Source organism: Chroicocephalus ridibundus, chromosome 1 (genome assembly GCF_963924245.1).
Source record: "Chroicocephalus ridibundus chromosome 1, bChrRid1.1, whole genome shotgun sequence".
Taxonomy (NCBI): Eukaryota; Metazoa; Chordata; class Aves; order Charadriiformes; family Laridae; genus Chroicocephalus; species Chroicocephalus ridibundus.
In genome coordinates this window covers 165,111,268-165,137,135 of record NC_086284.1, presented here as the reverse complement: position 1 = coordinate 165,137,135, position 25,868 = coordinate 165,111,268, and the positions used below count along the sequence as shown (strand labels likewise).

Sequence of the window (25,868 nt, the reverse complement as noted above, 5' to 3'; positions counted from 1 at the left end):
ACCCCGCCCCCGCTGTCGCGGCGAGACCCCGCCCTCGGCGCGGAATACGGCAGCGCGGGGGGAAGGCGGCCGGGAAGATGGCGGCCGGGAAGATGGCGGCCGAGGGGAGGGGGAGAACAAACGGACGGAAAACACCAGCGTTAAATGCTTAGCAGCCAAACACATTTATTAGTCTTTTTTCTTTTTTTTTTCTTTTTTTTTCTTTTTTTTTTTTTCCAGGAACCCAAAAATATTTTGTAGTTATAATGTAAGCAACTGAGTTGCACATAATACAATCATATCTTTCAAAAAATAAAAATAAAATAAAAACAAAAAAAAGCTGTTTAAAAGCCCAAAAAAACCTTCAGAAAACTTATAAGTATTACACCATCTCTCAGTTTCAATGAAATGACGACGACTTAATTCCTTATTACTCTTAACTTGTCACACTCCAATAAAACATCACCCTTTTGTTTGTTTTTTTCTTTTTTTTTCTTTTTTCTTTTTTTTTTTTTTCTAAATCCAGCATGAGAAATACAGTACCTGCTATGGCAAAAATACACATAAAATGCAACATTTCAGCTTATTTGTACATTAGTAGAGTTTAAACATTTTATTGTTGGTTTTTTTTTTTTTCTTTTTAAGTGAACCAGTGATTTTAAGTACCACTATACTAAAAGTAAAATAAAAATATAGAAAAGGAGGAGAAGGGGGCGAGGGGGCGGGGCAGCCAGCTGTACAAGAGCACCTTTCTAAAGTGCCGAGTTTCTGTGTCCATGGAAAACCCTTACTTCGCAAGTTCACACATCCGAGAGCGTACGGGATGGAAACCGGGATGACACCGGGATCGGCAGGACATTGTGTCACCTCCTCTACGTTCTCCCCCTTTGTCCTGTCTCTTTCTTTACTGCACACTCGGGAGAAGAAGGGGGAGAAACCAGAGCTACAGTTAAGAGCTTAGTAAAGGAAGCCATTTCAAGTATAAGAAAAAAAAAAAAACAAACACAAAACACTTATAGGTAACTTGCAAGTAGCATCAATATACACACAGCCACTATTTTTATTATTACAATGTCTGCTTCTGGGGGACAGTGTTTCAGGCAAGAGGACTTTAGCTGTACCTTCCTGTTACCTATTTTATGTGCAAAGTAGAAAAGCTGCCTTTTCTAATCCAGCCGTTTTGGACATCGCTGATTTTTCTGTTCTGCAACCGCCCGCCTCCGTTTTGTATGGAGAGAGGGACGGTGGCATAGTTTTACCAAGAAGACTAGATGAAATGAATCTATTTCTCCATTCCTCTTTCAGACACACCCCTCTCCCATTACTTGTTTGCAATGGAGAGAAACTCCGGCCAAACGTCCGATGCCCACCATTAGCCAGTTTCCTGAACAGGTAGAAGGCATTGACCTTTGTAAACATAATCCCTTATGTCTGTGGAACTCAAAGCAGCATTTCGTATCTCCATCCGAGCGGTGGAGATTAGAATAGATCAGAACGCTCCCCCCGCCACTGCTCCTCCTTCTCCCCCCCCACCCCCCGCCCCCAGAAAGATTACATTTGGTTACTTTTGTTAAAAGGTGGGGGTTTTTTGGTTCTTTTCTTGGGAAAATACTTAGCGTTTAATTCCAAGTAAACATTACAGAATTAGCATCAGCAGAGTCATCCTGCTGTTTGTTCTGCTTTCTAGATGAGAAAGGAAAAACACATTCTGCATGTTTTAGACAGGGTGCGGCAGAAATCCAAGAGACGTATGTGTGTAAATCCTACAGGTGCACATGCGTCATTTCAGCTTCCTTCTCTGCAGAAGCACTGCATGCGCTTCACTTTTGAGCACTGGCAGAGATGGAGAGGGTGGCATACGGCAACGGTGGAGAGATATTCCTAAGGCCACAGGGAGCAATGCAGGACAGAGAGGACCAGGGAGTGTCAGATAAGAAGGTTTCCAGTACAGAAACCATTTTCTTGATATTTCAAAGGCCAAATTCCAAAAGGCATGGGCTCATATGCACATCCCTGAGACGCACATCCAAGAAAGAAGCAACAGCGACAATGTGACTGGAGAGGGGAGAAAGTAGCAGAGGTTCCCTGACAGCTGTGGGATTGACCCAATGAAGACCTCTTCCCCCACCACCCTCCCAGAGACATTCTGGGAGAGCTGTAAGGCATATACACAAGCAGCATCTACGATCACTCCCTCCGTTCCTACGTTTTATCGGCAGGTGATGGCTTCTGTATATCGTGGACAAGAAAAGACACTGCAGTTGAAGTGTCACTGGTAACACACTGAAATTAATTCAGGGAAGGAAACAGAAAGTTACTCTGCCCTTCATCCCTGGAGCAGCAGCATAAAGTGGCAAGGTTCTTCATATTACTGTCCCCTCTCTGGAACTACACACCATCACCTCCCTTTCCTGATGGCAGGAAAAGACGTGTCCACTTGAAGGATGACATTACCGAAACCTCTATTTAAAAGGCAGGGAAAAGTACACAAAACTGATTCCGATTTGGTGATGTGGTGAAAGAAGCAGCAAGCTCAAAGTACTTCAATCAAGTCTGAAGCTTATCTAAGAGTACAAGTAGAGAGATGTGACCTGTAGCAACACTGGCATTAACTCTTAAGGAAGAGCAGGAGAAGGAAACTGGCATAAAGACAGAGGAGGAGTATGAGTAACTGAATCTCCATCAACTTCTGTTATTTAGGATCCGAGTGTCTGATGGCTTTAATCATAAAAAAAAAAAAAAAAAAAGGTTATCTCCCTCCACACAAGCAAACAATGTGAAAAGAATGAGCGATCTTCCTGTAAAAACCTAATACTTCTATCATGCTTTTAATCTTTAAAGCACTTTACAAACATTTACTAGTTGATCCTCACAAAACCCCTGTGAGGTAGGTAAGTATTATCATCACCCCCGCTTTACAGATGAAAAAACAAAGGCAAAGAAGTTAAATGACTTGCCCAAGGCAAGGGAAGAGTAAGGGCCAATGTTAAAACTCAGGAGTTCCAGGCTTCTGGTCCTGTGCTCAAAACCACTAGTTCAAACATCTTTTTAGAAAGGAGATAACAGATGTAGATAAAACCCCATCAAGTTCAGAAGAAAAGGTAAGATTTAAAGGGTTACACCAGAAGGGGAAATGTACCACGAGGTATTTTGTGAGCGGGTTTAAACTCCAGATTTTTTTTTTTCCTTTTTTTTTTTAAAAGGCAATCTGACAGAGTGGAACCCTGATAAGATCACATCTGCAAGGCAGGCACAGATGCGAGAGTGATCATCAAGTCTATTACTTATTACAGTACTGTGAACGTCAACAAAAATAAAATTGCTGCATGAAAACACTGAATAGGCAGGATAATCTCTCAGTTTATGATATTACATCTAAGATAATGCCAAAGATAACGCAGGTACCATGGTTCACCATGGACAAAGAAAAAAGTCAAGTCAAAGGGTCCCTATGAAGATGATTGAGTGGGCAGTGAGATCTGCATTTTTCTGAGGAGACTGCTCCTGGAAGCTCAGCAGGCTTCAAGGGAACACACGTAATTCACAATGACTGCACTCTGGAGATGTGAGGAAGCGAATGTTTTTTTATGACCATTACGATACCACCTTATAGTAAAAAAGGATCATTTCTTTTAAACAGAGGGCCTTGCCTATGCATCAGTCCACATTCCCTATAATTTCACACACTGCCAACATTAACGCTAAGTCACCGGCAGTAACACCAGACAACAAAGCAGTGGCAGCTGCTGATGTTGAAAAAATGCAGTCCTCATAGTCGCGCTTTGATCAGCACTAGAAAGTACCACCTCCACCATCTCGTCCATAGCTGCGCTGTCACTGTTACGAACTCTGCCAGAAACAGCAGCAAAGAAAATTCTATGGAGAAGGAAGTGTAGACATCAAGGCCCAGCTCTGTTCCAATTCTTCTGGAAGAGCGCAAGGACTGCTGTAATGGAAAACGAGTAGTAAATCCAAAGAATTTGGATTCTTTGAGTTCCTGAGCTTGACAAGGGCCAGAACACAGGAGGCGGTAGATAGTTTCCCAGGCAGAGCTGGTGTCCCATTCACCCTGTCGTCCCTGGGTTAACACTGCACGGCTAGAATTCACAATCCTGCGCAAGGTTTAGAGCTGATTTTGTTTTGCAGTCAACATTAGTTTTCCAAATCTCTGCCCCATTACCTATTGGCCAAATTCTGAAAAAGAGAGGTTCTTATCAACTCCTTTTTATTTCAAAGTCATCACCTCCCCACTTCCCCAAACTATAATGGATATACCATGGACACAGAAACTCCTGAACAGTTTAGCAAAGCTATCTTTGTCCCCTACACCCCCTTTGCAGAATGCATAGTTTACAATTCACTTACAAAATAAAGAAGCAATGCTGACCACATATGGGACCTTTTTTTTGAAAAAAGAACAAACAACCTCTTCTTAAGTTCAGTATCAAAATTCACATTTGCATAATAATACATTTCAAGGCCATTAGAGAGGAATGAGAGCGAAGCAAAGAAAACTGCAGAGTCTCTCCTCTCTTTGTCTTCCTGAATAGAGCTGAGGGATCCCACTGGAGTTTCTTTTCGGGGTGGGAATTACGAAGGGCTACAGCAACAGCTCTTGATCTCGTACACCTCATGTTTTGGGTGGGACGAAGAGGTGAATTATTAGAAAAAAAAAAAAAACAAATGGAAGGAGACACTGCAGATTCCCATGTTTAGCTACAAACAGCTTCGAAGAAACAAAAAATTACTTCAGATTTTTTTTCCTTTTAAACACTTCTACCTCACCATTTCAAAAGCTCTTTTTTCTTCTTGTGTAATACCCTGTTCATTTAAATGGCAACGTTAAGTGTGCTGGAAGTTGAAGGGTTGAAAAAAATAAAATTTTCCTGTTTCTTTTATCAGGACATGGACAGAGAGGGTAAAAGTGTGCCTGCACCCACTATTTAACAGAAGCTACAAAACATCATCTTCTCTACATGTATAAATTTGTCTCAAACATCACTGTGTTTCAATTCTCCAGTGCTTACAAAAAATAAAGCCACACGCACTCACACTCATGCACACAAACATAAAGAGAAGCCACATAATACATATACAAACTCAACCTGCAACGGCAGACTAGCCTAAAACTATCAACAGCTTCTGCGCATCACACGACATCCCTTCGCACCCCCCCCCGCCCCAGCCCCGATCTCTACCACATATGAATACGTATTGTGCAGTGTAGAGACCAGCCCAAAGACGCTGCTTGTCAAAAGGGACCAGTGGGCTGCAATCTCCGCGTCTGACCTCTTGAAAGAATAAATTGACCATTGTCTCTCCCCTCCAGCCCAAGCGGTCTCCTCAATTAGACAGCCACTATACTCACAAAGGCACATTCATAAATACCACATTTAACTTACTGCTTGTAAAAACAGGAGGAAAACGTTAAGCGCTTACACCCCAACCCATTCCCTACTGACCCAGCAAGAAGTATCACAATAACGTATCACTTGGTGAGACCTTACTCTACCTTTAGAAGGTACATATTAAAGAAGTCTTCCAACACCTCTTTTATTTTTTTTTGCATAAATGAATGCTTTTTATGTTTTTGGCTTACATATTTTGGAATACAGCACACTCACTATAAAGCTCTGTTGTAAGGCTACCCTCTAAAGTAAGGCTGTTCTACCTTGGCTTGCATTTTCACTTCATTTTGCTTCTTCTCCACACGTCCACAAAACAAAACAAAAAACCCCCACACAGCGCCTTATATAGAAAGGGTAAGCCATATCTGGCAGGGAGAGGGAGGGGAAAGAAAGCACATAATATCATAACCATGTCACTAAAATAGCTAGTCTAACGAGCTGTGCAACCTGCTCTTACTGCTCAACAGTAAATGATGAAGAAAATGTTCACTTATGGTTGTGTTTCATCTGAAACAGGAGAAGCTTCCACTTTGTCTCAATTTAAAAAACTAAACAGATTTAAAAAAAATAAAAAGCAAGGAAGTTAGTTCTGTGAATGCAACAACACACACTAATACCCAAGAGGAGGCATTTAGTGCTCAAGGAAACATTTCTTGCTAAGCACTGCCTCCTTGTATTGTGCACCCATGCAAACTTCTCCAGTCTCTTCCCTTCTCCTCTGCCCACCACAGTCAAGAATGTTTGCTGCAAAAATACTTAACGCTGGCTGGCACAATGCATTCTTCCCTAATTTTTTTTTTTCTTTTCTCTTTTTTCTTTCTTTTCTCCTGGAGTGCTCTGTATTCATTTACAGAAAAGCCGTCAGAGTCAAGTCAAAAAAATCCCTTTCTCACTACAAAGTTAACAGGAGCCCTAACACTGCTGAATATCACCAGTCCCAACTGTCACGCATACAGGGCGAAAATGGCTCTTTGCAGAGGGCACTTGATTTGCTAGAAGCTTGCTTATATAGCACAGGATTCTGGGAGACTTTTAGAGAAAAAACTTTCCTGCATAGCTCGATGAAAAGCAACACGCACGCAAACCGTGGATGCAAACGGACGTTGTCTGCTGCGTGCCACAGATGAAGCTGCATCTATCTTGGCCTGACAATAGTTTTAAAAATAGGCTCCAAACCATCAGGAGCTGTGGCGCTTTTTGTAGCACAGATGAAACCTTAAATCACTTTTCATATAAGGATTAGAAGCTATAGTTACTACATCACAAAGTTTAAAGTCTCACATAACACCACAAAATAGTTATATTTTAAACAGGACCCTGACTCAGTTTTAACAGCAATGTAGACAGACCCTTGAATTCTACTGTAGACAAAGCTCTGCTTGGTGAGTCACTACAAAATGGACCTGTTTCCTATATCTACCGCAGGGGAACTTTGGTAAAATTCAGCAACACTGGTATTTACACTGATGGGACACTTATGCAAAACATTGTGAGGGACATGAACTAGCAAGGCTGCTAAAAACCTCCAGTTAGCCTCCTGTCGTTTAGCCCAACCAACAACTCTCCTCCAGCATAATTTTTGCTTTGTGTTTTAGGCTTGGATGTGAATTCAGGACAACAGGGAAAACCGGCTCTGTCTGCATCGGGAAACTTTACATATTTCTCCCCATTACTGTCAACACCCTTCTGTCACAGGTGGAAGCCTAGTACTGGAGGTAAAGGAAAAGGAAGAGAGTTTAGGTTTTAGACACCTGTATTTTGATCACTGTGGGAACGACTGATATGATGTAACTAACAGCATCAGTTCCTGACACTGCAAAAGAGTATGAAATAAACTAGAGAACTAAAACGGTATTTTGTGCAAAATCCATTTAGACGAACCAACAGATTCTGCATATGTTGTTTCAGACTTGGGACCAAAGTTGCACTTCAACAGCATTTGTTTGGTGTTTTTTTTTTTTATAGTTCATTTAAACTTAGTTTTCTTGGCATTACTTTCCTGCCCACAAATACATGCATGCATATTTACAATTAAGAAAGCTGCTTCTGCTAGGGGAACCTTACCTCTTTTGAGAGAAAAAGCTACCTTTTACTCAATCAGGACTCATACCCTGAGATGCTAACCATCCACCACAAAAGCAGCTTTCCAATCCACTTGAGAAACCTAGATACTAAGGTCACATGATTTACAGTGAATGTGATATACGCAACACAGATATTTGCTGCATTGGAAATACAACAGGTCCTCATCTGCTACCTTGTCCCTGATCCAGCTAAGGTTTACTTACACAAAGAGCCCTTACCAGAGGAGTACTCACTTATTTAAGGTCAGTGGGACTAATCCACATGAGGATCACTCCTGATTTCCTGGACCAGACTTGGCCAAATTTGGGTGTCTCAGATACGTAAACAGTACTCCTCTTAAAGTCAACAGAAAACAACATGCACAAAGTTAGAAGCCTAAGAGGTAAACGAAATGAAGAATGAAGCAAAAAAACCAACCAAACAAAAAAACCTCTTACAGTACTGTTTGGATGCACTACTAAGACACAGTGGAAGATGTGGCAGCATTTTTAATAAGAAAGAATAAAGGGAAAAGTTCTAAGGAATAAGTGTTTAGAAATTTCATGGCAAAAAAAAAAAAAGGTCAACTTAAAAGTTCAATTATCATTTAATCTTTGAGGTGGTTATCCCAGCCATTTTGTTGAAAACATCCTGTTTATATTGTGGAGGAAAAACACACTTGGCTTAATATTCTTGCTCATTACACAAGCCACTTAACGTGAAGCAAAATAAAAAACTTGTAAGGAAAACCTGACACCCTGTGATTGGAAAAAACCCCAAACCAACAAAAAACCCACTCTCAAGACTGCTGGGCAAGTGTCCAGGTAAAAGCATAGAAACACTGGGAAAAGATGCCAAGTCTTGCAAAGTACATGGTACTAAGACTGCTTTCCAAAATACATGTCAGAAGTCTCAACACAGGTTTCTGAGCTGTACCCCACTTTTTTTTTTTTTTTTGGATTGTTAGACTTTGTTGTCACTGCTAAAATGAAACACTCAAATGGAGCAAAGAATTATTAAACCCACTAAAAAGCGTCAACTTGATACACGCTGCAAGGTGGGGTAAGCAAAGTGGCTGGTAACAAATGCATCCATGTTTGGGGTTGGTTTTTTTTTTTTTGGTAACCAATTAAGCACTGAAGGATTCAAAACCAGGAAAAAACAGGAATGCTGAAACCACCTGTAAATGTTTAAACCTGGAGAACCAAAACCAATAACAAAATGATAGAGAGCTCTGTTTGTCACTTTAGAAAGTAAAATGTGTTTTTTTAGTGAAAGATACTATGTTTAACTTTTATCTGGAAAGAGATCCTCATAGTCTATACCAAGTTGTGCTTTCACCAGCCTCTTTTCCCTACCTTCTTTGTCAAGGTGTTTAAACAAGATGCAGCCACTGATTCCCTCCCTGGAAATGTTTTATAAAAGCCCAAAAGTACCCTAACATCAACTCCAATTGACTTTTCGTTGTTATGAACTCAAATGGTAACAGAATATTGACAACATTAAGCAGTGGTCGTCCCCAGAAGATAAGTCTGGTTAGCACAATGCTCAGAAATCACTTCCCATGGTTAGGAGTGCCATAACTAAGCGGTACTAACACCACCACGATTAGCTACGTATAATTTAGAGAGGAACAGGACTGTCAACTGTATTTGGAAAATAGTAAGATTAACGTCACTTAAACAATTTAAGAAAACATCACCAAGAAGACAGTCGCTAATGTTTGCATGTTTACAGAAAGGAGGAGCAGACTGTTGTACTGCAATAGGTTTGGACCCAGCAAACTGCTCAAGCTCCAGACTGGCAACCCTTCAGCAGTCAGTCACAACCCACTTCCAAGTGAATGACAAGTTTCCGGGCTCTTTTTGACTAAATCCTACAATTTCTTCTCTTTTAGGACACTGCTGATTTGATAAAACACAGCCTCTGGCAAAGCACTCGGAAATCCTCTAGATAAAATAAAATCCCAAACTCCCTAAATAAACCCTCCTTCTACTGGCCTGTGACAGGATTTTTTTTTTTTAAAGCGCATTATTATTATTATTGATGCATTATTTTCAACACACACGTATACACTCAGATGTACACGCAGCACAACACGAAAACACTGGGCAATTGATATGAAAAGGACAGGAATTTGGCATCTGACTTTTTTTAAATAATAAATTATCTCAACTACTGTAACTCATTGCATGACACACTTATGCAGCATGCTCTTTTTCCTTAAGAACGGATACACCTATTTCCATTAAGTGGCTATACTGCCTCACTTTGCCTCGTCTTCCCTCCCTTCCCCTACTGTAGGGCATGTGGGTGCATGTAAAAAGGCACTAGCGCGGTTTTTGGGGTTTGAGCCTAGCCATTTCAGGCGGAGTTAAGCCCCTGACCCTTAGAGCTGGGAGACAGAAGTTGGCCTTCCCAACACTGAACTCGGAAGTTCAAGACTGTAAGCCCTGACAGCCAGCAGCAATAGGGTGAACAGAAGAGTTTAACGCATATTTCCCTCATGTAAAATAAAACGGAACGACTGGGAGGCGGGGTGGGTGAAGAAAAGCAAGCAGCAAATCTCCAAGTGGGGAAAAAACTGACCAAATAGCCGAAAACAGGAAAGTTGACTTCTAATGTAAATTTTACTGGAGTTTTTCTTATATTGTCTCCTTTTTCTGTACTGAAAAAGGCAGGATAATGAATCTACTTCATTATTGGGTGTTCTGTCAGCACTGGTTTTCTTCAGTACTACTTAAAAGTGGTTTAAAGAAGCACCATCATGTATTTCCTGCTAGTCCTCCTAACTGAAGACTCTCTCAGTTAAACTGTACTGCATTTCAATTAGGTTTTACAGTTTCATTTTGCTTTTAAAAAGGTGCTTGGAAGAATATTTTCAATTAGTTTCAATCAAGAGGGAACAAAGTGATAGATTTCCATTCACGCACTTCTCTTCTCCATGCAACTGCACACATGTCTGCATGAGTAACAAAGCACTATAAATGATAACCCTTCCTTCTCCCACAACTTGTTTAAGATTACAATGAATTTCTGTTGCTGATATTGAGAAGTTTTCTTAACGTATTTTAATTTATACAGTCTTTAAAATTCTTGATCCCCCGCTTGAGAGTAACATTTGGAGATTTTTTCTTTTTCTTTTTTTCTTTTTCTTTTTATTTATTTTTTTTAGCATTTTTATTTTAAAGTAAAAACTTTCAAACATTTTGAAGATTCAGGAACTTGTAAAAGTTTATCAACAAGAAACAGCCATCTATCTAGGATAAGATAAGGTTAAATAAACCATCTTCAAAAAACTGGCTTCCTACCCTAGAATTCCTGAGAATGCTTGCAAATTTAAAGCAGGAAAATAAAATGTTAAAATAAAAACAAAAACACTGTTAAATGCTCCCAGAGTTAGTCTTCATCTAAAATATATATATGCACTTTTTGGTCTTTTTTTTTTTTGTACGTTTTAATTTTTTTCCCTTTAAGCTTACAATGGAAGAACAATTTAGCTTTTCTTTTTAAATATTTCAAATCCCTCATTATGTCTTGTAAACAAGAGGGGCTCTAGCACCCGGCTTTCACCGTAGTATCGCAATGAACTCAACTAGCCCAAAGTGCAGGAAAAGGGACCTTAGGGCAGGTTGGGAGAGAGAAGTGAGGGTGGAACACAGCAATGAACCAGCGTGTATAGCAAATCATGTGACAGAACGGATACTGGCTTACTTGGGCCAAAGGCGCTTCACTAGGAAGTACTGCTGGCACTGGACTTTTAAGAACCTGCTCTGCGTGTCCGAGAGTGGCTGGTCTTCGAGCAGAGACTATCAGAAACAAAGCTTTATGGATGTGTGCACGTGAAGGGCACTAGCTATCAGGAGCTGGAAGAGAGCATTTTGTTCCTTTGTGCATGGTGGGATGGATGAAGGAGGAGACGTGATAGGAAAGTATTTTCAGAAGGGGCCAGAGTATGCTGCACACTCCAGTTTACTAAACAAATACAAACCTACTCGTACTTTTTGTCACGTAACACTTTGCATACAAATCTACAGGCATGTGTATATGCAGCATTTCCCTCAGTCAGTCTTCCTTGTGACATTGGGTTTACATAGAAAGGGCAAATTAAAAAAAGCCACGTAACTCCCTAGCCCTTCCCTCCCACCCCCAGCACACACACACACACACACACGCGCGCGCACACCCACCCCGTCCCCCCGCGTTACTTGAATCTGCTTTCACTTCTCCCCACCCAACCCATGCTTAGAGTTAAACGTAATAGACATTGTTGTATCCTTCAATGAAAAAACGCTGAAGAAAGAGACTCCCCTATCCTCCCCCCCCAGGTAATAAAGCCCGAGCACTGCTCCTGCTGAGGGCTGGAATGGACAGGCATGTGCTGGTACTGAATGTCGGCACTTTGTTAGACAGTATAACGGCTAGACAACACCACGTGGAAGTCCTAGCACTTATGTAAAAAGTACCGGCATCTCTCTTCCCTCTTCTCCTGGCTCCACCCCCCCACCCCCGAAAGACTTCCTGCTTTATGTGAAGGGATGTTCCTTCAAGTCTGCTACACCTCTTTTCACAACAACAGGTCTTAGAAGTTTTGTTCCCAGCGCACACATGCACGCACACACTGGCTATCACTGTAGATTATAGGTCACCCCTATCCTGCCCAGAGTACTACTACACTGATGCTAAAAAAACCCCAAACCTTTCCTTAAATACAGAAATTAAAAAGCAACAGTACAGAAAAAGTAAAAACAAAAAAACCAAAAAAGGTGCAATACTTTTTTTAAAAAAAGTCTTTGCTAGTTATATACCTCCCTAAGCAAAACCACGTACACAGGAAAAAACACAACACAGAGAAACAAAAGGAAACATCTGAAGTACACACTGGTTTAAGAACATTCATAAGTAAACGTTTCTGTCAGTGATGGTCTGGCGCTGTAATACACCAAGGCCTGGCACAGGTAACGCTCACCATGAAGGACGCAGAAAGGAGTCAGCTGCATGTGCTTTCAGGAGATGAGGCAGGCCGGCCAGCGATTTGCTGACACAATTTAGTTTTTGTCAGTTTTAACGCAAGCAGTATATCAATTAAAAGGCTAATTTGGTTGGGCTGGACTTTCAAGCTTTTGATGCATTTTTCAAGAATAATATGGGTGCCTATTTATAGGTTTGGGGGAGAAAAGAAACACTTTTTTTTATTTTTAAAGGTATTGAGGCTTGTAATAGACTGAATAAAGAACATTTGTCTTAGAAGCACAAAAAAAAAGGCAATGTCTTCTTTCCTCCTCTTTTCCCCTAGTTGGAAGAAAAAAAATGGCTTGCATTATATAACAAACATTCTAGGGTTCGCTCGGTACAAAAACCCCACATGCAGACATAAATAAATAAATACACTGCTACTCAAAAGACAACACTGGCTCCCCTCTCACCAAATCCTTTGGATATGGCAGTGTTCTGCTCTACCACAGGGTTAGAACAAGGGCTAGGAAGCAACTATCCACTCAGTATGATCTGCAGACTTGAGATAGCACCCTGCTAAAATGAATTTAAAAAAAATGTACTGACAAATTTTAATCCAGCCCAACGGGATTCTGCTTCAGCCACAGGGACTCCACCATGCCTGTCTTGCTTTCAGAACCAAGACATGCAGATGGCCAGCCAGCCCGTTGACCATCAGCAATGCAGCGCTTCAAGATTATATATAGAGAGAAAAAAATGCACACACACGAACATGTGCACACACACTCACACAGAAACAAGCACACGTGGGCAGTTACATGTGCCAGAACACACTGGTACTTATCAACCAGCCAATCACAAAGTGTTGGTTTTTTTGTTTTTTTTTTTTTTTTTCTGTTTTGTTTTTTTGTGGGTTTTTAATTTTTTTAATTTTTTTTTTAATTTTTTTTTTTCTTTTAAAGTGAGGCTCCGTCAAGTCTTCCCCTCCCACCCACCCCTTTTTTTTTTTTTTGAACCCCTCCCCTACCCCAACCCAACATGGTAGACCTAAGGACGGAAACACACCCAGTGCAAACAAAGTTAAAAAGCTATTTTTTCAGTATATATGTATCTTAGCAACAACTTCCGTATAACATGAAAAAGTGAAAAACTAGAAACTAATTTTTTTAATTTTTTGTGTTTAAATTTAAATGGTATGTGTACTTGCTTCACATTGTCTTTCTAAGTTGGCGTTCATGATTCAAGTATTTCAAGAGTGATATGTTCTCTTTTTGGATTCATATTCCAAACGAAAAAACTGAAGTTATATAAGGGAGGCAACTATGTGCTCAGACAGTCTGTCAATGACCCACCTTTTTTTCTCTCTCCGTTTTCTTTTTTCCTTTTATAAATGTATTTATTGCAAGTTGAAAAAAACGAAAAGGTCAAGTTAGTGCTGCTGCTGTTCCAAAAAAGGTCACGAGGTCAGAGTTGAAAGTTCTAAGTTCAGATAGAATCCGACCCTCCTCCCAGAAGGTCTCCAGGTAGTAAGGGAGCAGGGCTGCCCATTCTGTGTGGATCCTCTACGCTTGGGACCCCCCACAAGCTTGAAGAATAGTTTGGGGGCCCCCACAATGAAGCGCCAGTGAGATCACCCCCACTGCTGCCACCGCTGCCACCACTGCTCCACTGCCCAAGCCCTGTTGACCCACCAAAGAGATTCAAAGCAGGTCCGACTGGATCTGTCTGGTTCTGTCCTGTCTCCAGGGATTGCCAGCCTGCTGTGGGTGCACTTGGGGTTGCTGCAGGTGTAGGGGGCTGAGCTTGTGCCAGAAAGCGACTAACCTCTTCATCTGTGGCAAACTCAGCCAGGATGGTAGTGTTTCCCAACACACACCTAGAAGACAAGATACAGGGAAGGAAAAAAAAAACAACAATTGAAGCCAGAAGGCAAGGGCAAGGGGTTCAGAAGGCATGGCAACACCACTACTAGGTGCACAAACCAAAGAAGGTATCAGCTTGCCACAATGGAGTGAGCGTAGAAAACTTTAGCTGTTCTCAACAGTGAAATTGACTCAAAGCGCAAGAATTTCCATTTTATAAGGGACAGCCCCCCCCCCCCCAACATTCAGTTATTATGCCTGCAAGAAAATCTTTCTAAATTTAAGCTAAGGTCCTAACATTAACACCAAGACCAACAGAAGTGCCTATACAGTGTAGCTAAAATGGTAAATGTACATATGCCACCTTTCAAACAAAACAGCAGAAGAGCAAGTTAAAAGCCTGTGAAATTCAGGGTAAGATTAGTATAGTTCAAACGTTTTCGCTGAATGTAAGGGCTTATACAAGCACCCTCCCACACCCCCCCAAGATTTTTGTCTCAAAACCTCTCACATTTTCAAAACATACCAGAGCCACAGTCAGTTCCAAAAAGCTTAGGAACAGGAAACCTAAGATCTGCAGCTTTTCAAGTAAGCTATTTCAGGCGTATCTCAAAACTACATCAGATTCCCACACATTTGGGTTACGCATGTAAGAATGATTTTAATCAGACGCTTTTATAAAATGGCGAAAATTGTACACTAAGGTGCATACGGGTTGTAATTCCATCCTACTTGCACCTTCCTAGTTCTCTATGTGCCAGTTTGCACCAGCCATTAAAGAAGGCATCTTCATTTCTCCTCTTCCTCTGCTGATAAAGGAAAGATTCCCTTCCAAACATGACACCTGAAACTAGTTTCCAAAGCATTTTGTGTTCATGACTAATGGGGTACAGAGAAGAGACACCAGGATTGCTTACATGTGCAGTGCAGTCTGGGCCTTGGCCGCCTCCTGTTTGGTGTTATATCGGATAAGGGCGGTGCCCTGGGTCAGGTTCAGATGGAATGTCAGCAGTGGGCCATGCTGCATGCAGATCGTCCTCAAGGTTGACCCATCGATCTGAGGAAGAACAAACAGGATAAAACAGATGTTTGCAATTATTTCTCCAAATGAACTTCAATCCTAACTTCGTCTCAGTAATTAAAAAATAAATTAAAAGAGAAATGACTCAGAAAGAAACACAAGTGAAAGCAGTGGGAAGTGAGCGAAGGTGACAGGATTTAATTTTCAAACAGAATCAGTATGCCTTGACTTCTTACGATGACTTTGCTTTATAGAATAATCTGACTTACTGTTCCCGCTCACTTGTAGCTTGAGTCCAGTCTTCCCCACCTCACTGAGTTTCTTAAATTGTCACTATGCTTATGTTGGCAGGTTTTCCAGTAATTATATGTAACTTGTACTTCTCACCTTCTTCAGACATTACGATTTGTACCAAAGGAACCAGAATTTGTTAGTCTTCAGCACTCTGACTTCAGAATTTAGACCAAGCAGTATTTAGAAGTTCTACGTAAAACTGGAAATACCACCTCTATAACGATGGGTTTTTAAAACTTATTTTTCGTGCTTTTTCGTCTTTGTAGTTTATGAAACAGTTAGTTACAGAAACAGTCAGTGATCTTTCTGCGAAACCCAGCAATCTTCACTCCTCCTGAACTAATGTTTTTACAGCAGTTGTTGCCTACATTCCTTCTGCGGCAGTAACAGCATCTTACTCACCTCCAGGAACTGCTGTCCTCTGCAAGGTATTCTGTACAGACAGATTCCATTCCTGGTATGCCACAGGAACACGCACACATGAATGGGATCTGTGTGTGCAGATACTTAAGGAAGTGCTACTTTCTTCCTTCTGCCTTTCCCCCCCATTATACAATACAACCTCAAATGATGGGAAAGGAAGTTGTGCACGGGCACAAATATGGACAAAGTTAAAACAGAAACTTGAAATGAAGATAGTCTCTGAATCCGCCTTAACCTTTACACTTCCTTCTCTCTAGTGAACCGACCCACAATGAATAGAGGATTTGTTGTGGAAGAGACAATTATAATCTGCTTCCTTCTCTTCTCTATTAACTTAAATGCCTCCAAAATATGTTCTTCTTCCATTAAATGATTCCTAAAGCAGTATTAAACTACCTTGCACAAGGGAGACTTAGAGTTGCACCTCTTCATCACACTGCTGCTGTTTCCTTCACATCAAGCAAAACAATCTTTTCCCTGAAAGGAGCGCAGTTTGCCATTTTGGGTGATCTGAAGGAGACCTTAGTTTTTCCTTTCATGTTCATGTTTTCTTAGATTGTAGTAGAAGCATGGTAAATTATCCTGCTGAACAGGGGTCTCTGTCTAGACCTCAGGGTGCTTCTGATAATCCTACAGTCTTTTCCTAAGCCTCAAACACAGACTAATTGGGATTGCTGAAACCAGGATCTCCACAGAATTCATTTTGAATGGAAGCAAGCTCTGAGAACACTTGCAGAAGTAACCTAACTAGACTGTTTTTGGCAGGAGTGCTGGAAACATTCTGTGGTTGCACTATGGAAACACCAGAGTGAAAACTGGCAGCTACACCAGCTTTTTTATTGACAACATCCCAAAGAACAGCCTCTTTTGCAGCAATAAACCATTCCACATTATGGTCATGCAACTTATCCTCACTTCTAAGAAAAATCTTTCTGTTCCAGTACTTTTTTTTTTTTTTGAAACTATGTAATGAAAGGTTATGATGGTCATGTAGCAAAAATGGAACATCTTAAATTTAGCTGAAGAGATTACAATAGAAAAACCAATCAGACTGCAGCCCTGTTTAGTAGAAACACATCTTGCGTATGCTGACAAATCTGATTTTGTTAGATTTTATTCAAAGAGAAGCAACTGAAGAATACACATCTCTGTATCTTGGTAAATCAAACAAGTTCCCAGAGACAACAACAGAAAATACCTGTGGAGTGAGATTGTGAAGAACCAGCCAGTAGCTAGGACGAACTGAGCCACCATCACTCCAAGCAGATGCTGCAAATTAGAAGACAGAGCAATCAAGACAGGTTTGATACAAAGAAAACCATTTCTCTTTACAGTTAGGTCTTTCAAATCTCAGAGAAAATCAGCATAATCAGCCCTGCTAACACATGAAAGCCTGATCTTCAGTCCTGAAAACACGTATCTCTCCTCATATTTCACATCAAGATTCACTTTTTACTCAACTTTATCTTCGAGGAATTTCCCACCCACAGAAAGCATCTAGTCTTGAAAAGGCCTCATGCAGTAGGTATTCCCTCCTGGCAGCTCCCAGCCCTCTTCACTTATCCCCTGCAGCAGGACCTGGGATTCCACCCCCCACCCCAATTACTGACAGTTAATTTCCATTTCAAGAAGGAACTTTTTTTTTTTATCTTTTACCAGACAACTGCAACTTTCTTTCATCCAAACCATTAGTGCTGTAAAACGTACACTCCTCAGGTCTGATCAATGGTGCTATCAGTTGATTCTTCTCACCAGAGGGAAGCCTTGAGTCCTGTGCCCCCCAGCCCCTGACCGATCGGGATGCTGTGCTGTTCCATGGAGATGATGGTTTGGGGTTGGTCAGGCCAGGAGGCGGGCGGGGCAGCCCTGTAGTGTTCCTTGAGGAAATATGGTTTTTCCACATCTTGTTGGAGAGATGAGTGGGATTGTGTCCTATGGGATCTGGGGACCATGTTGATTTGTAATCACTGAATTTTGCTAGAAGATTAAATAAATTGTACATATTAGAGGAACTTATGAAATTCAATTAGCCTTTAGCTGTACTATCACTGTAAACCCTTTGACTGCATTTATATTGCAGACAAGCACAAAACAGAGAACCATACAACAGCTAATTTACCATACCAAACAAAACAGAAGCCATGCTACATGTAAGTTCATCTTTGCTTATTTTATGTATCTGCGGACAAGAAAAATAATAATCCCCATTATGATTACATTATGATAATGTAATGGGTTGCAGTATGTTCAATCATTAATAAGATGAACAGCAACTTTTATGTCCACACTACATTTCATTTGAGAATTTCTTACAACTTTGGGCACTACTGACCTTTAATGAAACTGAACCTTCTTCAAGCCATAAGCTTGCAGAGAGCTGAAATGAATATTTACCACTCTTGGACTACTAAGCTAATGCTACCTCCTAAAGATGTCCTCCCATAAGATCAAAGCTTTCTAATGAATCACAAATTTCATACAGAGTTGACACAACAGTAACATGTAAAGAAGGCCACCCAGGTGTGTGACTGCTGGACGTTTAAACAATCTTGATAGCACCTATTCTTTTTTTTTACTAGAAAACATTACCAAATGCCTCTTAGGAAAAGCTACGACCAATACTGGATATCCCTAACACATTTCAATAACCCTTTTTATAAAAGTCCAATAAAAGACTAAAAGCAAACACGCTCCCCAAAACATCACTATTGGTCACGAATATCTGGAAGCTCTTCCTCAACCAGTTTTCCTTAAGAAGGCAGACTACAAATTCACCCACACGTCCTGACACCAAAGGACATTTATCAAATCAAAAGTCAAAATTGCTGGAGTCATTTTCCCTTGTTCTGTAATGAGAACCAGTGAACACAGACAGGGCAATCTGGGGGAAAAGGCACTTGTGTCATGAATTATCTTAATCATGAATTATCTTGATCAGAACTCATGTGCCTGTGTGTGCAAATATATGTATTAAGCTCTACTCACTAACAAAAGGTAGTAAATTACTAATTTGAAACAAAGGGTAAAAATCCAGGTTTACAATATGCCAGGGTGTCAAAAAACAATACATTTGGGAATCAAGACCATGAAGCTTTCAAGAAAATAAAAGCATGCTTCATTTTACAGTTGGATCAGTATATTTCCACGACAGAGTAACTGTCAATAGCAAGCAGGTTTCAAGCACTGACCTACGAAAGTATATGAAAGTGCCTAAAAAACTGCTTTCACTACACTGTTTTACAGATATGTGAATTCTAAATCCTAAATTCAGATGACCCGCTTTACGGCTGTAAAATGCTCGTGTGTAGTTTAACAATATGAGCAGAAGATGTATGTGTGCCAGGCAGTGATCTAGTTTCCTCAATTCAACTATGACTTCAATCATTTTTTATCTCTTGGGTCTTTCTTATGTGCTAGACAAAACTTAAGCACAAGTAAGAAGCTGATACACGCCGTTCCTTTCCCCAGGCTATGAAAGAGAAATCTTTTATGTCATTGGAATGTGGCATACACAGGTATTGCTTCAAACTAAAGTCACCCCACAAACTGGCAGCAGGAACGCTGTTTTTCTCGAGGGCTAAATTGCATTTTCAACACATTTTGTGAAGATGCTGAGAGAACATACAAACACAGCTTTTGTGCAGTAAGATGCAAACCCCATAAAGTTTGGTCCAGATGCAGCTCTCAGCTATGTTTGTCACTTCTGTTATTTACACACAGTTCTTCAGTTTTACGTAGTTGTCAAGACAATGATGTCTCAAAAGAAAACTCTGGCATTTGTAAGAAGTTCAAAATCCAAGTGGTTTGTCTGGAGCAAGTATTTCCAGCATCCTACTCAGACGTGTGTGCAGACACCATTTTTCACAAGAAAGCTTTGGAGATCTTCTTACCAAGGATCTGAGGCAGATATCTAAATTACTATTTACAGACCAACCACTAAAAGCCAGAGGACTAAAAGCCCTCTCTCTCTTCAGGCTTCAGGGAATGGTGAGTGCTATGAAGTGTGAAGCAAAAATGTTCCCTTCATAACGCTCCGGTATTCTAAAGTTAAAATGAGTAAAATCACTCACCTTATTACTCTAATTCCTTAACTAATACATACAGGGGCAGGTAAGTTAAAAAAATTATGACAGTCCCCCAACCCCTTACACATGCCAACAGATTATGCACGTATGTGGATGGTGGTTGTTTTCCGCCCCCCCCCCCCCCCCCTTTTTCATCTGCATTTCACTGCCACCCTGTTCTTTAACTTGCATAACTAAGAATTTTGTATTGGGGTTGGAAGAAGGGCAGAGGATCTTAAGACTATTTTTTAAAGCAACCACAACAGAGTATTTTAGCATCTGGAAGAAACTATGTGATCAGCCACTCACATCTTGATTTCCAAGCTTCCTCAGAAATTACTGAAAGACCAAATATTCGAAGTGGAACAAGCATGAGGAACTAAGCGAATAAATGGAAAATGCTTTGTCCAAGTAAGTTTTGGAGCCTGCATACCTGAAGTGCTATGAACGTTGGTGAAGGAATTGTCAGAGGCACTGTAGGGCCAGGCACCAGGTGAAGGCAGCGAGGTGTTGAGGGAAGAATTAGACCCTATCAAAGGGAAAAGGAGAGAGAAAGAGAAGAGTAGGCCGATTTCAGAGAGTCTCTGTAATACTGTTAAACCTCAGGAGAGCCACGATTTATACCAATGCCAAGCTTTCATGTGATACACAACCACAGTGCAAAGGCACAAAGGCTTCCTTCTTAGTTAAATGCAACAGACTGTTACCCTGTTACAACACGAACATCAGAATATTCTCAAATATCAGAATGATTTAAATAACTGCATACCAGTTGTTCACTGTTTTACCTGTGGTGTTGTCCCGCAGAAGTTGGTGGTCAGTATCTACAATGGGAGATGTGGCTGTCCCCCCCAGCACACTTCCAGGGGTCACATAGGGGTCAGATTCAGGGTCAATGTTTTGTATACCTTTCCATGGCACTCCTGGTTGGAACTCTGGGACAGGAGGGAAAAAGGAATTAGATGCAAACAGAGCAATGCCATTTACTGCAAGTGACTGTTGAAGATATTTAAGAGGGTAAATGATCGTCTTCTACACTGTTCCTCAGAAAAATCAGACTTGTCTGAATTAAAATCTGTTTCACGTTCTTTTTTCAATATTCCATGGCACTATCTCTAGTGTCTTGTATACAAGTCTATGCTACAAAAAAGATTAGCTGTAAGATTACATTCTGCACACGTATTTTGTGTGTGCAGAAGCCTTTCTCAGGGAAAGGCTACCTACCTTAAGAGTTTGTAAACACAACACTTGATGCTTTACACTGTAGGTACACACCCACTTTATACAATTACCCATCAATACTGAGTAATACTAAGGTGAGATGCCTTGTGGTAAAAGCCATGTCTATACTCATTGACCTTCTTCATGCTTCACAATGAGATGGAATATACTTATCATGCTTTAGTTTCCTTTCAACTATAGCTCCAGGCATGCCAGATTTTTAAGACAAGAGGATGAGTTATATGAAGTATGAACACACAAAAACTCCAGTAAGAAAGATCAGTAACTTGGTTCCTTCTCTGAGTAGATGTTCAATTAATAAAATGCTGTGGTCAATTTTGGAAGCAGTGGTAAGAAAGTAAAACTGCCAAACACAAAAACAAGTAAAGAAGCTTCAGATACTATGCGACAATTGGGAGAAGCATGAAAAGAGTGCCAAAGTGGCAGATTCATCCCTTGCAGATACAAGTCCAGGATATGGAATGACACCTTTATTCCCCATCTGAAGTTTTGAAATATTTAGTGACAGAATATTTGAGTGTAATTAAAAATCCACGATTAGAAGTGGGATACAGGATGTGCTCTGTGGAATGAAACCATGTAGGGTGACTCTGGCATAGAAGGGTTCATTTCAGTCACCTTTGTAATGAAGAAGCATAGACAAGATTATGACTTTCACAGACAAATACAGATGAAAATGTGATACTACTTGTTCAAACAATTGGTACAGCAAGGGCAGTATTAGATTGTGATAATGCACAGGCAGGAGAATCTCAGAGAAGACATAAGAAATGCCCCACTGGGTCAGTACTGTGGCCCATCTAGCCCACTACTCTGCTAAGAGTTGTAGAAGAGACAGCATTTGGGACAGAACACAAACCTGTCCACTATGTGTAGGCTACTGCCCTCACACTCTCCCAGCATCCATAATTCTTCTATCTAGGATGTCAGAAATACCCTCTATCTGCTAGCACCTCCTTGTGAAACTGTTTTTACACCAGTTTATCCAATCACTGTTTCAACCGGCTAGTACCATCTGTCTCCAGAAGCTCTAAAGGCAACACATTCCAGAAGTTCACCACTCCCAATGGAAAAAAAAAAAAGAAAGAAAAAGAAGGTCTCATCTATGTAAAATTTATATCATCCTAAGTCCAGCATTTGCACCATGGTTCTAGTATGGCAGGATTCACAGAATTAAAATTCTGCATTTATCTTGCTCACTGCCTTCATGATTTTGTGAGCCTCAGTCACATCTCTCAATCTTTAGTAACTCAACAAAATAATCTAGGACACCAGGTATCAACAGTTCTAACAGTACGAGCAATCAGCACTGCATGAAGGAAGGAATCTGCTCAGCTACTGCCAAAATACTGCATTTCTCTGACAAGTAGGACCACCTTAAGCTTATGGAACAAGTAACGCGGCTCTTGCGTCTAGTAAAAGATCTTCTCTGTTCTGAGATGAAGAACCCATGAACACAGGTTAAGACCTGGAAATTAGAATTTGTTGGCAAAAAAGTGGGGGAAAAAAAAGCATTAGTCCAAGTCTTGCCTTTGTAAAGATTTCTGAGATCTGGTGAGACTGAAAATTAAGTCCATAGTAAGCTCTCATCAAAAAATTGAGGAATATCCAAACAAGACTCCAAAGATCAGGCCTACAGTATATAAACACATTCACTCATCAATGTAATCCTGGTCTGAAGAAGAGTTTTCCTTGAACTTCAGCATTCTGACAAATTTCCAAACTATCCTTTGGGACTGACGGTTATTCTCATGCATAATCACCAACTTTCCCTACAGATATGCTCTTTTATTTCCAGATAGTAAAGAAAACACAAAGTGCATTTCTCCACTGATATTTCAGTGGTCCGCCCAAAAAGTTCAAACATAAGATTATTAGGAAAACCATGACAGACACATCCAGGCCAGTCTGACTACAGCGTATGACTGAACTGCTCTGGAATGGGAAATTAGTCTAGTATCACCTAGGTATGCAAGTCTGTGTGACATAACCAAAAGATACAGTTCTCACCAATGCAGCAAAACTTGCTCTCACCTCCAGCTGTGATATCAGTTTGATTGGGCACCACTTCATTTATCTTTGTGCTGAACAATACTGCTCCCTTGAACGGCAGAATTTCTGCAGCAGATGGCATTTAGGAGGAAAACGTGAAAGCTGTAGTCAGGGTGAATGCTGAGTGACCACTGTATTCATTCAAAGGAAAAACGCGCCCATTTCAAGAGGTTTTCTCTTGTGAACTCATTTTTGTTAACAACTTATTTTCCAACACTAGGAACAAAAATTGTTATCTCCACGGCAGGAACTGACAGTGGGCCTCATCTACATGCTTGCAGAGAAAAAGGACCTACACTGTAAAGTCATTTTGGGTCTTTATTCTTCATCAGGGGTGTTAATAAGGTGGATCATGATTTCAGCTAAGTTTTCCTTCTCAAGGAAGCCAGTAAGCTAGAGAGGTTATGAGACAGCTTAAGTGGCTGATGGCTATGGGACAGTAACACTTGTCCCAATAGTCTATGGACCTCCTAAGAGAGGGCTACCAATACAGCAATAATTGCATAAAAGCCACATGCCAGAACCCATGATCTGTTACATGACATGTGCAATCACAGTCATGCGCTACTCATTTATGCAAGAAATTAGGGATGGTACTGATGATCCCAGTGTGAGTTTACGTTCTGGATGTGTGAACTCCACCTATCCTCTCATGGTGGTGAGGCAGTCAGCAACAGCAAAATTTTACTTATCACTGATAGTGGGCCTGCAGATATCATTAAGGAAGCTCTATGATATCAATGAGGGGCAAAGAGTAGCTATTCAGCTTCTCTGTAACAGCCTTCTGGTACCAAGAATCTTGCCAGAGCCAGTGGCTGCTCCAAAACCTGGAGCTATGACAGAGCTGATCCTCACATCCCTCTCCTAACATTCCAAGTAGTACCGTGTTTCTCAGTATTATATAGGGGAATGCTGACTAAAGAAACAAGTTCAGCAACAATGAGTCTACAAGAGAGGTCCTGAAAAAAATTAAATTTTGGGGGCTTCTGGCATTAGGAACAGTAACTCCAGCTCATGAGGCTTAGTACTTAACAACCAAGCTGACAGAAATGTAACGCAAATACACCTCTACAGAGAGCAGTCGGTGGTATGCAGTGTTTTGGGTGTGCTGAGGTTCTTGAGATAACTAATTCTTTAACTCTGTTAGCTCATCAGAACACATTTTCTTGCCAGAGTTAGCCACTGAGGGGTTCCCACATAAAAAGCTTTAACTACTTTTTGTAGGTTTTCTGCAGTTGTATGTGTCACACAGATTCCTAGGCTTTCTGATGCAAGGTCTGTGCTACTGGTTTACCCAAGAGATGTACCTGCACCTTTACTTTTTTTGTGCTTGAAGGGATACAGAGCAGAAGAGTCGCAGTTAGGAATGTTTTCCTGGAATGTAAGAGTCTTCCAGGCAGAAAAAAATCACAGCATACAGTATATGCTGAACAGCACTGGTGATTAATCTGTACAACTTCAAGGACACCGCTTTGTGTTAAACAAAGGATTTATATACAAAATTATGTGTTTGTTCAAATACAGATGTATTTTTCCTAGATACTTGAGTTTTCTAGTGGAAAGATAAAATTCTGCCAGTGAAACTCTAGAAGACTTCAAGAACGTGCTACTGCCAAAACCAAGGAACTTCTACTCAAGCCACAAGATTGCTGAGCAGTACTGAAACAAGGCAACACTCTTCTATCCTTTACACGGCATGAGCAAAGGTGAACCACAACAGTGTAGCACACACATTGTATACATACTGTACCAATACCGCTGGCAAAAGAAACCTCGTGGTCTGCGTTGGATCATATTTGTAAACAATTGCCAGAAGAAAAGCTCATGCTAGATAAAATACAAAAGGTCTCGACAAGAAAATCCTGTTCCCACCATCACAAAAACCAAGCTTTCACATCTTTTGCCTTCTGATTCCATGCTATCAATCACAACGTTTACACCCCGTGTCAGCGTAACACAATGCAAATAAGGAATCAATACAAAAGGAGGGAACTGGAATTGTGTATTTTATGAACAAGTGTTCTCATGGAAATTTCTATAAGTGTAAAGCCACCAAGTTATAGAAGGTAAGAGTTCACCTAACAAAAACCAAATACTATTCAGGCAATTCAGCAGTAGTTATGTTCTAATTTTATGTGGAAGAAGTTTAAACAAGTGAGATAGGCCAAGCAAATATTTTCCTTAGAGTAGTTATTTAAAAAGCATAATAAGGAAAGGTCCCAGCACATCTACTCTAAAGCTAGGACATAACCCCGGTCCCTGCGTAATACCTGGAGGCCAGCTGGCGTTGCTGGATTTGCTTCCAATCTTGTTCGTTGGTGGAGATTTGGCAGGTAACCAACTATCACCAGCAGGGCCTGCATGGCCACCTAGTGGGTCGCCCTGAATTATGTCAAACTGGTTGTAGGGCGATCCTCCGCGAGTCTTTCCAGGGGGCACTATTGCACCTGAAGCATTAAAAAGATACATTTACGCTCAGGAAAGGTTGGGATCTTTATAAGTA

At 40.7% G+C, this 25,868-nt stretch overlaps 1 protein-coding gene across 17 annotated transcripts in view; it reads right to left on the bottom strand.

The window, feature by feature from the left end:
• Nucleotides 1–13,439: 13,439 nt before the first annotated feature.
• Nucleotides 13,440–25,868, bottom strand: part of TNRC6B (trinucleotide repeat containing adaptor 6B) — a 133,671-nt gene continuing 121,242 nt past the window's right edge. For 12 of the 17 annotated variants that reach the window (XM_063322487.1, XM_063322489.1, XM_063322488.1 and 9 more), the window contains 7 exons: nucleotides 25,636–25,812; nucleotides 20,860–21,006; nucleotides 20,505–20,600; nucleotides 17,664–17,984; nucleotides 17,206–17,276; nucleotides 15,187–15,326; nucleotides 13,440–14,283 (listed from right to left, as the gene is read on the bottom strand). In XM_063322487.1, coding sequence (XP_063178557.1) covers nucleotides 13,893–14,283; nucleotides 15,187–15,326; nucleotides 17,206–17,276; nucleotides 17,664–17,984; nucleotides 20,505–20,600; nucleotides 20,860–21,006; nucleotides 25,636–25,812 — 1,343 coding nt within the window. In that variant the 3' untranslated portion in view covers nucleotides 13,440–13,892. The remainder of the gene's footprint in view (nucleotides 14,284–15,186; nucleotides 15,327–17,205; nucleotides 17,277–17,663; nucleotides 17,985–20,504; nucleotides 20,601–20,859; nucleotides 21,007–25,635; nucleotides 25,813–25,868) is intronic. The other 5 variants (XM_063322497.1, XM_063322498.1, XM_063322486.1 and 2 more) reach the window with 2 other exon arrangements.